The 17,256-nt window shown below is 42.4% G+C and overlaps 1 protein-coding gene across 1 annotated transcript in view; it reads left to right on the top strand.

Annotated features, from left to right (window-relative positions):
• Positions 1 to 17,256, top strand: part of DCLK3 (doublecortin like kinase 3) — a 41,157-nt gene that overhangs the window by 11,698 nt on the left and 12,203 nt on the right. Inside the window, exon 3 of the mRNA XM_007945748.2 lies at positions 16,536 to 16,668. Within this exon, the coding sequence (XP_007943939.2) occupies positions 16,536 to 16,668 (133 nt within the window). The remainder of the gene's footprint in view (positions 1 to 16,535; positions 16,669 to 17,256) is intronic.

Raw genomic sequence — 17,256 nt, 5'->3', positions numbered from 1 at the left:
CAGAACAAAACCCTGCTTTCTTAAGCCTTTTTCCAAATCACCAAATGGCCCAAATCCCTTAAGTCCTTTAAACACCCTCCTACTCAGGTGCCTCATGGATCTCTATGATCTCCTTTTTACAACGAGTCAATAAACTCCACTTGTTTGACTATAGTGTGCTCCTGGTGATCGTAGATTGGACCTAATACTGTCACTCTCTGGCATCTTTATCCCACTTTGTTCTTCATAGCCTCGATCACTACCTGATACGTTCTGTATTTATTCATCTGTTTTTTTCTCCTCTCATTGGAAAGAAAGTTCCATGACCGCAGGGGGTTTATTTTATTCGGATTTTACCCTCACACCCAGAACAGTTTCGGTCATTCGGTAGACATTCAGTAAATGTAAGGTAGGTGAATAAATGAATTAAAGACATAGCATGTTGCCTGGGAGATAACATTCCATCACAGGGAGCTACTGTGATTATTATTACATTTAAAATAATTCTGATATTAAGGTGGATATCATGAGTTAGCATTCGTTATTTTAAAGCTAGATTGCTACAGATAAAGTAGTAGGGAGTGAAGACAATGATCTTGATGAGCCACATTAATATTGTTTGTTTGTTTTTGGCAAGGATTTAGCTTATTTCCTTTAATTTCCATGGATGTCAACCTAGCCTGAAAATACCATCCCAATACATTCATCTGTCTGTAAACTGCTCCCACAAGCACTGAATGAGTCAGGCTAATGACCTGGTGAAATGAGCTTTATGCTGACCACTAAGCCAAGCAACCTTATTTTTGCTCAGATTCATAAAATTGCAGAAGTAATTTGACTGGTTGCCCAAATGGCCTGAATGACCACTAGATAAATTTCCTTTTGAAAAATTTCATTTTTACATTAGCTGGGTGTCCTTGTCACTATTAGTTGGAATCGACTTGATGGCAGTGGTTCCCCTCCAACCCCCCAGTTTGGGTGTCCTTGTCTTTTCTTCACTCACTTTTTTGACTGTCTCTGTCTTTTGGATCTGAGTCCAGATGTACTCCATGTACGCTGTGCTGTATACTTCATTATGGAGACTGTGTTGGAAATTGCAACAGAGCAGTGCTCTGTAATGACTCTTAGATGTTGTCACCAAATTGTCTAAGCAGGAGAGATTTGATTAGAGGCTTGGGTAGGCCACATGACTGAACATTTTGGGGATGTGTCTACTAAAACAGTATTATGGTTATATAAGTCCTCCAGCATATGGAATGAGATCACCTACCCTCTAGAGTTGTTTTCTTCTAGGGACAGTCAGCTGAGCTTGCACTTGTCACAAAAGTCCTGGAACCAGTGGCTGAAGCAGCCCATCTCTTGGGTAATAGAGGCTTTATGGTAAGGGACTTACTTGTCAACAATTTTTAAAATGGAGAAAATCAGCACTAGTTTGGATTAAGGGGGCAATTTGCTTTGGGAAGGAGAAAAACTACCCAGAATGTGTTCAACGTGGAAGAGCTAACTGCCTCTGAGAAGCCATTGGGCAATTCTTCATGGATTTAATGTCAAACTTATGTGCTTTTAGTTTTTAGGGGCAATGAAGTGTGTGCAGGCATGTGTGTGTGTGTGTGTGTGTATACGCACGTGTGCAGAATAGCTGTGATTTCTCAGTCTAAAACATGAGTCATTGTTTCTTGGTATTGATTGTACCTGATATGCAGATCATTTTCTCTATTCTAATTTCAGAAAAAGTGACTTTTTTTTTTTAACATAAATTTGTGTGTGTGTGTGTATGTGTGGTGGTATGGCTCCTTCAGAAACTGCAGAAAACTACATATTTGAGCCATCTTTTGTGGAATAGGTTAATATATTTTCGCTCTTATGGATAATTTGTCAGCTTGTACTTATCAAAACAAACAGGTCTGTCACATTTATAAAACATGTTTATCCTTTTTCTGAGTGAGTAAAATTTAACATATTGTCAATGTCAGGAGTCTAAAAGTTGTCTAATGTCAGCTTTTTGGTTTTCAGAAAGATATGGCTGTCTGTCTGTAAAGATTAGTTTTGGAGACTCAACAGCAATGAAGTTGGGTTTGTTTGTTGGTTGGTTTGTTTGCTAAGCTTAAGGCCTCTAGGTGGTACAAATGATTTGTTTTCAGTCACTGATCTAGAGACTGGAAGTTTGAATCTACCCAGTGTTGCCATGGAGGAAAGACCTGCTGATCTACCTCTGTAAAGATTACAGCCAAGAAACCTCTTAAGGATCTCAGTTCTGTCCATAACACATGGGGTTGCTGTGTGTTCGAGTTGACTCAACGGCATCAAGTTTTCTTTTTTTTTTTTTTTTGGTTAAGCTTAGGAAAGTGATTATGTTAGAACTATGATTACATGGCTGATTGTAATTATTGCTGCTTTTTGAAACTTTCTGAATGTGTAAGAGCTCTTAATGAATATAGCAAGTTTATCATGTTGTATTAATCAATAAATATTTATATCTGATAATTGGGCCCTATCATAAAGTTTCAGGTCCATATTAATGAGTTTATCTATTTCTACTGATCACGTTACAGATAAGATGCTAGTTTTCTTCTTCCCTTAGGGTTTTTTAGACTCCAGAGATCTTGCAAAAGAAGTTTTAATTATAAGAATGTCTAGCTTGCAGAAATATCAGTGTTAATTGCTTCTTCTGCTGCTATTTGCTCCCTTGGTGGGGTTGGAAATGAATATGCTGCATGCTGTAGGCTGGGTCCTGGGGGATGGAGGAGAGAGGAGCTGAGAAAGTGATAATAATCAGAGACCAGCTCAGACAGGATGGGCAGTGGGCAGGCCAGGTTATTTAAGGACAACGGCTGAGTTATTACACCTAGGAAAGAAAGCTGAGTGAGTGGAATGGATGAAGACTGAAGAGATGTCAGAAATGAATGAGCAGAATCATTTGGGAAAATCTCTCTCAGAGTAAGGGGGAAGAGGAGGAGTGGGTTTTTGCTTTGGAAACAAGGTTAAGAGGACTGAAATGAGGGGGCAGGCTGCTGTGCCTTGGCTGATAGGTTGTTGTATTATTATGTGCCATCGAGTCAGACCCGACTCATAGCGACCCCTCCTTGGGTTTCCAAGGCAGTATCACTACGGAAGTAGATTGCCCAACGTTCCTTTTGAGGAGTGGCTGCTGGGTTTGAATAACCAGCTTTCTGGTTAGCAGTCAAGGGCCTTAGGCACTATGCTACCAGAGCTCCTACATAGAAGGCATATTGCCCCAGCCGCCCTACTCCCTAGACCCAGGTGCTACAGCTGTGGAGTGCCACAAGCAGAGACTTTTGGAATCCAGGAGAAATGGTGGTGGTAGAGTTGTGGGGAGGTCACAGCTTGTAGGACAAAAATTGTATCCTCATTCTGGCCCTTTGTTGGTTCTAGATATCAGATCCAATCAGGTTTGTCTAGGTATTTAACCACTCAATGTAATTAGGACAGGTTAGTGACTGATGTCCCCAAATGTGCCGAGGAAAATCTGTAAGAATGAAAACATCCAAGCACACTGCTTGCCTATTCTTCTAAAATAATCGTGTCCAATTGTTTTGTTCATCTTAATTTCCTAAGTTCTTTTTCCACTTCTACTTTGATATCCAGGAAGGTCTCAGTGCTTATTGTGCTGTTGTTATTGTCAGTGGTTCAGTGAGGCGTATTTCCCTCTGATCAGCAAGACTTCTCTTCTACCACATTCAGTTTCAATCTCCTTTCCCTTTATTCTCTAAGACAGAGATATCCATGCCTTCTCAATAATGGTCCAAGTATTTACAGACTCCTTTGTACATGGTTTGCACTAATTTTTCAAGAATAGATAATAATTTAAAAGTATATCTTGTTGTTGTTGTTATGTGCCGTCGAGTCAGCCCTGCTCATAGCGACACCTCCTTGGGTTTCCGAGGCAGTATCACTACGGACGTAGGATTGCCCAACCTTCCTTCCGAGGAGTGGCTGGTGGGTTTGAACCGCCACCCTTCTGGTTAGCAGTCAAGTGCCTTAGCCACTATGCTACCAGAGCTCCCGTATATCTTGTTAGCAATTGAGAAATACAAATTTCAGTAATAACCACTAGCTACTAGGCCAAACATGATTCGTTGCCTTGGTTGGGACCATCTTTCCTGAGTGCATGGCTGCCCACTGATCAGATAGAATCTGGGTCCTTTTAGAAAGGAAGGGACTCTTGGGAAGGCAACACGCAGGGACTGTTGACATGAATCTGAGGACCACCTTTGTTTGGAGGCAGGGATACCAGAAACTGTGTGCCTCTCTCTGCTTCTGAGCTATCTAGACTTTTGGGTCTAATAGGGTAAGGTTAGACAGATGGAGAGATGTTGTCTGATGGACGTTTGGGTTCAATGGTTGCACTTGCTGGCCTCTTTATCTGTGGATGCCAGCCAGTGTTTTTTTTTTTTTTTGGTGTGTGTGTTTAAGTTTAAGATAGGCCTGCAGTTAGGCTTTCAAGCTAATAATATTTTACTGCTGTATGGCTTAAGCTTTGGCCTACACTCCTCATGGACCTCCTTCCATACCAGACCATACAGAATCCTTGGTAATATTTCTTATAAATTTTAATCATAGTATAATATATGATATAGTTATAAATTGCTTAAATGTAGTGTTTCTTAGATTATATGAATCAAAAACCAAAGTCACTGCTGTTGAGTTGGATCTGATTCATAGTTGACCCCTTCTTGGGTTTCTGAGGCAGTCTCTCTATGGAAATAGGTTGCCCAGTCTTCCTTCCAAGGAGTGGCTGGTGGCTTTGAACCGCCAGCCTTCTCTTTAGCAGTCAAATACCTTAGGCACTATGCCACCAGAGCTCCTGATGATATGAATACTAACAGAATTGTTTTGTACAATTTTTCTACATTGAATCACTACATTATTAGCAACTTATTTTTTCCTTCTTATTTTCCTTTAATTACTACTTCATGCTCAAAAAAGTTATTGATATAGGGAGTGGCATCCCTAGGAGGGTACAGAGTGCATGTGTGTGTGTCTGAGTGTGTGTGGACTGTACTCCCAACACTGTTGATGGGAATGACACTAAAAGGATTCCAGGGTCTTTGGTGGTGGCAGCAGCAGTGGGCTAGCTGGTGCTGTAGGGGGAGGGTCTACCAAGACAATGGTGTCACTAGGATTAGTGTCACCTGTCTCCTAGTGCTGAAACTTGTCACATCCCCTGTCACTTAGTGTGGTAACTCATTATCCCTGTCACCCACCAGTCAAGGTGTGGGAGGGTGGTCCATGGTACCCACCACTGGGCAGAAGATAGGGTCTCTGCCTTGACTAGTGGGAGAGGAGGGGAGGAGTGGTAGGGAACCAAGGGGGTTAGGGGTGGGGGAAGTGGGGCTGGGAAGGATAGGGCCACATGGCATGGTACTGGGCCCTGTAAAGGTGTGAGGCAAGGCTGGGTGCTGCAGGGGTTGTCCCCAGCCAGTCCCGCCCATAGGAGAGTTGACACCATGAGTTATCACACTGGGTAATACCAACCCTAGTGATGCCACTGGATATAAGTTCACAAGTACTAATCACCACATATTGTAGCTAAAACATCAGAAGATTTGATTAAATCAGCCACTATGAAAACACCAGCAGTAGCAAAAACAAAGCACAGGGCTTGTAAGTGCTTGTAGATGAAACCATGTGATTTGAAGCATCACTGTAATTCAGTAATAATGACAGCTGTGTCCAGAGTGCATTAGAAGATTCAAAAAGTTAATTAGCATAGAGTTTTAGCCATCTAGCCATATTTATACATGTAAGCTTCACCTATAAAAAATATTTTTGTTGTTATAACTAACTACAGGGATAATTTTATTAAAAAAATAATACATTTCTGCTGAAACACTGCACAGAAATTTTATGCACAGTCATTTTGGTGTCACCTTGTCTGACAGTGTCACCCAGTGTGGCCTGCACCTGCCCTGCACACTCCAGGTATGACACTGAAATAGATCACCAGACTTTTCTTCTTCTTTTTTTTTCTTTGGTGCTTACACAGGGCCATGAACCCTGGACCCCTCAGATTAAAAGTCCAGGCTTTTCTTTTGAAGCACCTCTGGATGGACTCAAACCACCAACTTTTTGGTTCGCAGCCGAGCATGTTAACTGTTCGTGTTACCCAGGGATTCTTTTCCTAGGATAGGACTCTTTTGAGATGTTTGTTTGTGTTTTCTCTTGGAGTATTCCTACTTTCCCTGACTCTGCTGAGGTAGCCAGCCCTTTGGTTCCCCTCCTCTTGGGGGGAGGGTTGGGGACAGAAGTAGAAGCCACCTGTGAGCTATTTCCTGAGGTCAGTGAACACAGTGGAGGTCTTGGAATAGAGGGGGGCTACACATAGTGGCTAAAGCACTTGACTGCTAACCAGAAGGCTGGCGGTTCAAACCCACCAGCCACTCCTCGGAAGGAAGGTTGGGCAATCCTACTTCCGTAGTGATACTGCCTCGGAAACCCAAGGAGGGGTCGCTATGAGTCGGGGCCGACTCGATGGCACATAACAACAACAACAACAACACTTGAGTGGTGGGAGGGGGAAGAGGAACATACTGAGACCCTGTCTGCATCGCCTTAGCCTCTCAGCATGGGGCATAGGGTGACTTGTGGGGTGATCTGTCACCTCCTTCCATACTTCTCCCCCATCTCCATTGTGTAACTTTTTGGTTAGCAGCTGAATATTTGAACACTGCACCACTAGGAGACTACAAAGGAGAGAATAGAGGCTGTTAAATGGCTGTTAAACATCAGAAGGATGTCTCAGAGTCCTCTTTCAGACACTTGGGGGTGGGGTACATCTGGGAGGTGCCAGCCTTCAGGAGATTGTAGCCATGAAGCATCTGCAGGCCTCTGTTTCCAAGATCACTCTAAACCTCCTTGGCAATTCTACCAGATGTCGTGGAGGCCCCCAATCTCATAGAAAAGACCCATTGGACTTCTTTATGGGAACAAGGCCTCTCTCAAATGCTTTCTCTTCCTCTCAGCCTGCTCTGGTGGGGGAGAAGTGGCCTGTGACTCTGGTTTGTGGACCTTCTCCTGGAACATGGCTCTTAATCCAGCTGTATTGTCTCCATGATTTTCTGTACCCTTTGAGCTTGGCATCAGACTGGGATGAGATTTGGGCACCAGGGTCAGGAATAAGAAGAGTTCTCTCCTTTGGCACCATGATTACCATCCTGCCCACAAGATCTCGGAGCAGGGAAATTCATTGAAAGGGCTCTGCAGAGAGTTGCTTTGTAATTCCAGCCACTCTCCTCCCCTAGTTTGTTTTTCAAGTTCGGATTTTCAGGTGTCAGTCTATTACATGAAAATCAAGCTCCACCTGCTTTCTGCAGTTAGGGCTGTTTAACTTTTAGGTACCCAGGTGTGTCAATGTAATATTTTTGTATTACCTTAGGTAAAAGTTTAATTTGAACAAATGTAAGTGACTCAAGGTAGAGAAGGATGGAATCAAGGAAACTGTACAAGTCTTCATTTCCTTTTATTTGAATGATTTAAAGGGACTGGATTATACTTGTGATGGTAGGAAGTGTGACACTCACTGAACATAGGCACTGTTCCAGGCCTTTTACCAGTGTTGTGCCAGGGCTCTTACCACAGTCTACAGGGGAGGAAACCAAGGCACAGGGAGGTTGAGTAACTTGCCCAACAATGCACAGCAAATAAGAAGTGGAGTTTGCACCAAGGTAGCATCCATGCTTTTGTCCACTCTGCTTAGGAGACACTTGGCTGGTTGATCCTAACCTTGTATTTGCTGTCCTTGTGTTGCTCAGAACCACTGAGAAGAAAGGGATCCTTTACTGCTGCATGGCCTTAAATCCCAGAAGACTGTAGTTAACGAAGAGTTAGATCTGCATGGGGAATCTAAAGACTCTCTCCTTCATTTTGTAGGTGATGAAACAAATACACTCAGAAAAGCCAAGTTCAATGCTGCATAACTTACATAGCTTCATGTTGTTAGTGGATACTGCATTAGACAGCATAGCCTTTGCCCCATTTTTTAAACTTTTTTCCACTTTGTGTTTTCAACAGCACTTATCGCTGCCTGACTTTGCATATTTATTTACTGATTATTATTAATAGAATGGAAGCTCCATGAAAGCAAGGACTTTATCTGTTCAATTCACTACTTTATTCCTTGTAACTGAAACAGGGCCTGGCAGATGGTAAGCATTTAATTAATATTGTTACATTAATTAAGTAGAAAAAAGCTAATACAATGTGTAAACACCAAAGGCATGTCAGGAGTATCACAGGTTGTGTGACAGGAAGGCTTTTCCTCCATTGTTTTTTTGTCAACGTTATTTTTTTGGGAAGGAAGACTGGGCAATCTACTTCTGTAAAGATTTGCCTCAGAAACCCAAAGGGGGTCACTATGAGTTGGAAGCAACTTGATGACAGTGAGTTTTTTTTTTTGGGGGGGTGGTGGTATTTTTTTGGATTACAACATCTTTTGCTGTTGAAATATACATTCAATTTAGGCATTGTCACTTCAGTGTGAACTGGTTTCTAAGATCATTTCAGTCCTCATTGCCAGTTGTATATAGAACCTTGGAGAGAAAGGATCAGATAACCACTGTGAGGTGGGTAAGCAGTTGCCTAAGGCACTTGACTGCTAACCAGAAGGCTGGTAGTTCAAACCCACCAGCTACTCCTCGGAAGGAAGGTTGGGCAATCTACTTCCGTAGTGATACTGCTTAGGAAACCCAAGGAGGGGTATCTATGAGTCAGGTCCGACTGGATGGCACATAACAACAACACAACAAGCAGTTGGCTAGCCTAGGATAGTAGGTTAGCAGCTTGCCTGTACTCTGCTGCCCTCTGGTGTTCAATGATGAAAATGGCAATATCACATTTAAATTGATGGTGTTAAAGGAGAAAACAAAACCGAAACAAACAAACAAACAAACGAAAACTCACCGCCATTGAATTGATTCCAATTTATGGAAGCAGGCTGTCTCATCTTCCTCACACGGAGCTGTTGGTGGGTTCGAATCACTGACCTTTTGGTTAGCAGTTGAGTATTTAAACACCGCACCACTAGGACACCACAAAGGAGAGAATAGAGGCTGTTAAATGGTCAGAAAAATAAAGAAGATTCCTCATGTAGCTTTAAGATGATCCAGATGTTATCTGGATTCTTATGCAAGTGAGATGGGTCACCTGGATTCAAAGCAGAACACTTTGGTGTGGCCAGAAAAGCAGGTGATGAATTCATCCAGATAAACAGTCATTGCAGTGCTGTGTAAATCAATCTCTATCACCCTTGCAACTAGAGAAACAGATGAAAACAAAGTTCCAGAGGGAAAAAGAGACAGAGAAGTGAGTTTAGATAGACAAGTTGGCCACAGATGGGATGAGCTACTGTGTAAAGTTATGACATCACCACTCTGAGAGTTCACTCAGAGGTAAGTGACTACCTGGTGGAGAGAGTATGTTTAGACACCTTTCCTCTTTGGGTGGAGGTTTGAAGTTGATGGTCTCAGAAGTCCCACAGACTCTAGGAGGAAGCTGGGTGTCGCAGGAGGGTGTTACTCATTTACATTTCCAGGGTTCAGATAGGATTTTTTTTGTGATTTGGGTGAAAGTTTACAGTGCAAATTCACTTTCCATACAGCAGCTCACATACACTTTGTCTCATGATATTGACTATAATTTACCACAATGCAACAGCTCCCCTCCCACTTCTTCCCCATAGTTACCTCTTCCCTGTGTCCTTCCCTCCCTGTGCTCCTGCCCCCGGAGCTGCGTACACAGCCCTTCTATTCTCTCATGATTGATCTCTCCAAGGAGTGTATCTACCTAATGTAAATGTTCAGCTCATATGCCTGTCTTTTGTTTGGCTGGAAACCACAGGAGTGGGTTCAATTCCAGACCTTACGGCAGCTAGGGGCCATAGTCTCAGGGGTTCCACCAGGTTCTATCAGACCAGCAAACCTCCCCCCCCTTTTTTTAATGATTTTGAGTTCTGTCCCACATTGTTCTCCCACTCTATCCAGGATCTCCTACATAGATCCCCCTCCAAGTGGTTGACAGTGGTAGCCAGGCACCATCTAGTTCTTCTGGTCTCATAGTCCTATAGGCTGAGAATCGCATGGTGTACCAATCACTTGGACTAATTGTTTCCATGAATCTTTGGTTTTCTTCGTTCTTCTTTGCTCTGGATGAGGAGAGACCTATCGTTGCATCTAGATGGCCACTTGCAAGTTTTTAAGATCCTAGTTGCTACTCGCCAAAGTAGGATGTAGAGCAATGTTTTGTGTAGTATATTAGGACAATTGATGTCCCCTACAACTATGGTCCTGAGCCCACAGGTCCAACTACTCACTCCCTCTGGGTAGCTGGCTATACCCAAGAAGTGACTACAACCTTGTCCCTTGTCAGCTCTACCATACAACTAGGAATTCTTACCGAAAATACCAATACACTTGTAGAACCATTGTCTGCCAACACTATACATGGTTCTTGGGCACACTCCCCCCTGCATAAACATACCTAATAGATCAGCCTGTCCACCCATCTATCCACCTGTATATCCATGTTTGCCTTCACTGACAACGCAGTACTCTGTGTGCAAAAGGGTTCATCTTTGTTGTCTGTACTTCTCATGTACCTCTCTATGTCTTCCTCAATGCCACCATGTTGATCACTCACATTTGGTACATTGCCCTTCCCTTCACCCAAATCAGTACTTGTCTCTACCTATCTAACAGTGTTCTCTCCCCTCCCCTCCCACCCTTGGTAACTAACAAAGAAAATTTAGATAGGAAATGTTTTTGAAACCAGGAATGTTTGTTTTTTTGTTGCGCTGGACAAAAAAAGAAAAAAAATTCCATACAGTCAGTGCATGAACTGGGTGAAATAAATAAAGATCCTCAAGTCATATTGACAGCCCTGAAGATTGTCAAATACTTCCTGACAGCAGAGGCTGGAGACCAAAGAATCAACAAACCTGGCAGTCTGGGGCCACTTTCTGGAGTGACAAGGCAAAAAAAATAAAGAAAGAAAATCAAACCCATTGCTGACCAGTCAATTACAACTCATGGTTATAGAGTACCACTGCTCCCTAGGGGTCTCTTGGCTGTGATCTTAATGGAAATATATTGCCAGGCCTTTCTTCCATGGCACTGCTATGTGTGTTTGAACCACCAACCTTTCAGTTAGTTGCTGAGAGCAAACCGTTTGTGCCACCCATAGGCCCAACATATTTTGAATAATCCTTCTTGGCCCTACCCCCCAGGGTTCTGCTGTCCCTCTCAGTGCTGTCCTTGATGTTTCTGGAATGAGCCTGAGACTGAAAGAGGAAAGTTAAACAAGAGGCTGCAAAATGTATTTTAGAAAGGTCCATAAAAATAATTAAAAATCATTAGAAAATATATCTATTCAGTACCTAGAAATTTAACATAAAACATCTTCAAAGTAAAAGATTGAGTTTCCAAAACATTTAATCCGTTACTACCTCAGTGGTCCCAGATTTTGGAGTTGGAGGTGTTCGTGAGTAATTGCTTCAGTTACTTCATGCCAATGTGTAAGAATACATAATCTGTCAAAATAAACCAAAAACCAAAGGAATTTTGCCACTGAAGTTGAGCAGCAATCTGTAAAATTACAAATTGCTCCAAAGTACAGAAAATGAGAAGGGCTTTTATATAGGAGAAGTTTAGGGAAACAATAACCATTAGTTATTAGTGACAATAAGTCATATGTCAGTTAATCTATAGATGTTTTATCTTAGAGCTAGCCCATGCAAGCATTTTGCAAAAATAGTTTTTTTTTAAATCTTCCAAGGATAGGGGCAGCTTGTGTAAAACCTTCTGAGAGTAGGTGCATTTCTGTTTCTCCTCTTCTTACTTTCTCTGAGTCAGTGAGATTAACTCATCACTGTGAGCTCAGCTTGAATGCCTCTTATTTGATTGGCCTGAACAAAATGAAGTTCATCTTGCATCGTGGGTAGAAGCTCCTTTTATGCCACACACCTAGAGTTTTGGGACTCTTTCACATTCACATGGAAATACATATTTTATTTTGGTATATTAAATCAGCCAAATGTTTTCAGTGCTGATCATTTGGTTGGAAATATTTACAAATATTTGTGGTAGACATTTTTTTTTCTGCAATTATACAGCAAATGTGATTAATGTAGATGATCCATCTGGAAATTCAAGATACTACACTGTTTTTTCCCTTCCCTTCCAAACTAGATTTTCTAGCCTAAATAAATCAGATAATTATTCATGTTGTCCACTTTTGGGCTGTGCCTCTTTCGATATGCAGACCAAAGCAGAACTGCATTTTAGTTCTGACTCTATGACTTTCCATTAGGTTAGGTTAATTATGGAGACATTGATTAGGTTGCCTGCCAGGTGACTTGGATGCAGTAATTAAGACTCATTCTACTTACAGAGATGTCAGCAGGCTTTCAGGAACCAAAGCAGTGTGGAGAACTTCTTATTCTCTGGGGACACAGGAGGAATGGCTGCCCCTCCATGCATCTGGATATTGCTGTGTCCATGGCTCTGATGGGACAGGGAGAACCCATGTCCTCCCTGTTGCCTTCCTGCCTCCCAAAGGCTGGTAGGGGCAGTAGGAACTTTTGTACCAGTTCCAGTAGAGGACTGAGGATGAGGGTGTGTGCCTGCAGACACGTTGATAATTTATCCTGAAGCTCTGGTGGCTCCAAAGACTCTCTTACTTGAATGACATTGCCCCAGGCTTATTCCAGTAAATTTTCACATAGTGTTCTAATTAACTGCTCAGTTCACCTTTGATCTGAGCAATCAGGTTCTATTGTGAGTCATTGGATAAGTAAGAGGTGGAGCTTTGACTTCAGAGGATAAACTCGGCCCATGCCTGAGTGAAGGCATCTGGATACCTGGGATTAGGATATGAGGGGGACTTCAATTTGGATGATGCTGTTAGCTGTTGTACCTATGGCAACCCCATGCACAATGAAACGAAACAATGCCTGGTTCTGCACCAGCCCCATGCTCAGTTGCAGATTGGGTAATCGTAATTAATAGGGTTTTCTTTGGCTGATTTTCAGAAGTAGATCTCTAAGTCTTTCTTCCTAGTCTGTCTTAGTCTGGAAGCTCCGCTGAAACCTGTTCAGCATTGTAGCAACATGTGAGTGCTTACTGATAGTGAGTGTGGCTCCACATGAGGTGGTGCATAGGTTGGGAATTGAACCCAGGTCTTTTGTAGGGGAAGTGAAAATCCTGCCGCTAAACCATCATAGCCCTTGCGGTTTGGATGAGCAGATCCTAAATGAGGAGGAGGAAAATTTAAAAGTCCACCTTTCTGTACTTATTTTGCATGAAGTCATTCCTGCTCTTCGTTATTGTTATGTGCCATCAAGTCGGACCCAACTCATAGCGACCCCTCCTTGGGTTGCCGAGACGGTATCACTATGGAAGTAGATTGCCCAACCTTCCTTACGAGGAGTGGCTGGTGGGTATGAACCACCAGCCTTCTGGTTAGCAGTTAAGTACCTTAGGCACTATGCCACCAGAGCTCCTACTCTTTAGAGGTGAATTATTATGGAGGCTAAAATAATACAATTTAATTAATTAACACTTAAAGTGCTTTTTAGGTGCCAGAAACAGTTCCTAATGCCTTAGAAATGTTAATTCACTTAATCCTCATAATAACCCCACAAAGTAGATCATTCACAGCCCTGTTTTACACATGGGGGAACAGAGGCACGGAGAGGGCAAGTTACTTGAGATATTAAATAATGAGCTAGAATTCGAACACTGACAGTCAGGCTTCAGTGTCTGTGCTTATAACTAGTTCATGATGCTGAATCTTCAAGCAAAGAGTTATTTCAGTCACAGGAAGTGAGACAGCCTCTTCTGGAGGCCCCCAAGAAAACAGCCCAAGTTGGCTGTGGTGTGGTCAGTTCATGGGCCTCCTGCCAGCAGGGGGCAGAGTCATGGCATTCTCCACTCTGAGTCTCACCATGTTGTTACAGGAAGTACTTTGGCCACAAATCCTTCAGGCTCTGAGGGTCCAAGATGGATTCCTCTAGGTAGAAGAGTGATTATATCCTTGGGGACATTCCCGCTGTGTGGGCCAAGATCCTCAGAACACTGCCTGGCTACCTGGGCTTCCAAGAAAAGACCAGGAAAGAAAGGCTTGGAGAGCTTTCTTGCCTGTAATATTTACAACAGCAGATTGCCAGGACTTTTCTTCCATGGAGCTGCTGGGTGGGTTTGAACCGCCAGCCTTTGGGTTAGCAGCCAGTTGGAAACTGCTTGTACCTCTTAGGTGCCTAATAGCCATTTTAGTGGATGTGAAGTGAAATTGTATTATTTATATTATGGTGACCTAAATATTTGCAATACTTACCACTTGAGATTCATTTCTTTTATCTTAAAACTTAATTTTTCCTATAAATCATCTAACATGCAAATACCTTGGAGGTGAAGGCCATATTGATTGGGCAGAGGAACTTGGTTTATCAGAGATCAGATAGCCAGCTACCTGGATGTACTTCAAAGGAATGAGGCATAGGTGGGATAAATTTTGATGAGGACATGCAAGATAGGATTTCAGTCCCTATTTTCATTTTGGAGGTGAGGGTAGTTTTGTCTTTTCTCTGTTTAAAATGACCAGTTCTACCCTTTCCTAAAATCGGGTAGGAATGAGAACCATAGGAAAACTCAGGAATAATTTCTTTCTGCCTGCCTGCAAAACTTTAGTGGTTAGACTCCAACCAAAAACCAAACTCACTGCCGTCGAGTAGAATCCAACTCATAGTGACCCCTCCTTGGGCTTCTGAGGCAGTATTGCTACAGAAGTAGATTGTCCAATCCTTCTTCTGAGGAGTGGTGGCTGGTAGGTTTAAACAGCCAGGCTTCTAGTTAGCAGTCAAATGCCTTAGGCCCTAGGCCACTAGTTGTTGTTGTTATGTGCCATAGAGTCGGCCCCGATTCATAGCAACCCCTTCTTGGGTTTTCGAGGCAGTATCACTACGGAAGTAGATTGCCCTATTTTCCTTCCGAGGAGTGGCTGGTGGGTTTGAACCGCCAGCCTTCTGGTTAGCAGTCAAGTGCCTTAGACACTATGCTACCAGAGCTCCTAGAGTTCCTGGTTAATACCCAGGTACAATTTAATTCAGTTGAAAAAACATTAATTTATTCAGCATTTATTATGTGCAAACTGGAGTGACCAATTCATCCTGGTTGGCCTGGGACTGTCTCAGTTTTAAAACGGAAAGTCCCATGTTTGGGACCCACCCTTCCTGACCGCCTCCCCCCCACCCCCTGTATCAGTCCCAGGCAAACTGAGATGGTTTGTCTACCTTAGTGCACACACTTTGCTAGGTCAGTTACGACCATTGAATGGAACTCCCAACATAAGCCTTTCTGCTGGAAATTATCACTCCTTTTTTTTCTTCTTCTTTTTTTAAAAAATGGATGAGGAAACAGAAGCTCCAATTTCAAAAGAAATTTGTCTCTAAGACCATCCAACTGCTTGTCTTGGAATTGTTGATGTTAGGTGTCATTGTGTCATTTTCTGCTCACAGCAGCCTCATGTGACAGGGTAGGACTGCCCTCTAGGGTTTTCTAGGCTGTAATCTTTACAGAGCAGGTCACCAGGCCTATTCCTGCAGAACTACTGGGGGGGGTTAAAATGACTAACCTTTTGGTTAGTAGCTGAGTGCTTAACCCTTGTGCCATCAGGGATCTGTAACTCTTGGAGTAGAACCTATTAAATGACTCTTGGCCTGTTCAATCCTTACCACCTTCTTCCCTAATTTTTTGTTTTTTTTGAAAAGAAGTGAAACCTATTACTGTGGAGTCCATTCCAACTCATGGTGGCCCTATAGGATAGAGTAGAAGTGTACCATAGGGTTTCGAAGGCTGTAATCTTTATGGAAGCAGACTGCTTCATCTTTTCCTGCAGAGCAGCTGGTGGGTTTGGTTACCAGTTGACTGCTTAATCACTGCATCACCAGGGCTCCTTCCCCCTAAATTAGGGCCCAGAATTTAACATCCCTCCATTGCTTGTTTATCTGTCTGTCTTCTTCATTCTAATTTTCAATTCTTTTCTCTTCCCGGCCTGTGCATTTCATTGCCTACAGGTATTTTCTGGTTCTTGGTAAAGTTAGTCTGTGCTCAAAAGGTCATTAATCCTTATTTGAACTCAGTGCTGCCCAATAGAGCTTTCTGCAGTGATAGAAATGTTCTCCATCTGAACTGCCCAATATGGTAGCCACTGGCTACTACTGAACTTTTGAGCACTTGCAGTGTGGCTAGTTCATCTGAGGAGCTGAATTTTTAATTTAAATTTAATTAATTAATTTTAATTTTAATGGCCATTTTTGACCAGTGGCTACCACATTGGACGTCACAGTCAATCGAACTAATTTGTTCTTTAGTTGAAAACAAGGGCATCTGTCAGAGTTGAATCAGATTTGCCAGCTTGGGCTACACTGTGAGCTTGTTTGGGTTTATTGTTTGCTGATCCTGAAGTTGCATACCAAATGTCTCACTAATTTTTCTTCTGTGTTCTCATCATAATTTTGTTGGTTTGGAAATTTTGGTTCCTTATAGGTTCAGCGAAATGAGGACAAATCTACCACCTTGAAACTAGCTGATTTTGGTCTTGCAAAGTTTGTGGTGAGACCCATATTTACTGTGTGTGGGACTCCGACTTACGTAGCTCCTGAAATTCTTTCTGAGAAAGGTAAGTGCTTCATGTCACACTGTGCGACTGTAGCTCACTTACTAACAGATGTCTTATGTTTAATATTTTTTTCAGTATGAAGCAGTAAATAATCTCAGAATTGGTCTAAGGCTTGGACTTGGACTTTAGTGAAAATGCTTTAAGCAGATTTCCTTGACCCAAGCAGAAGAACTGTTTCTTCATCAGGGCTGCCCTTGCTACAGAGGAGGGATTGAAGTCTGTGTATGTGTGTTTGTGTTTCTCTGTGTTGGCAGGACAGCAAAAAGCAAGAAGGTGGAGAATTGGGTAGAGTGACCCAATCCAAGCAAATAATGTTGTTTGCACCACTGACCCAAGCCCATCTTCAATGGGAAAAGAATTGAAGCAGTCATTGATAACTAGTTTTAGAATTCTTCTACCAACCTTGTATTTAAAATGGGAGTCCATTTTAAACCTCATGAATACTATTTATTATCTTTTTGTGTATTTTGTGAGGATGCAATGAGCTGCTTTAAAGTCAATTTGATCAGAAATTAATATTGCCACTCCTGCTCTCTTACAGTTGCCATTTGCTTGATATATCTTTTTCCAACCTTTGATTTTTAGTCT

Source organism: Orycteropus afer, unplaced genomic scaffold (genome assembly GCF_000298275.1).
Source record: "Orycteropus afer afer isolate SDZICR_OR568_19922 unplaced genomic scaffold, OryAfe1.0 scaffold00142, whole genome shotgun sequence".
Classification (NCBI taxonomy): Eukaryota; Metazoa; Chordata; class Mammalia; order Tubulidentata; family Orycteropodidae; genus Orycteropus; species Orycteropus afer.
This window is presented reverse-complemented; position numbering and strand designations above follow the sequence as displayed.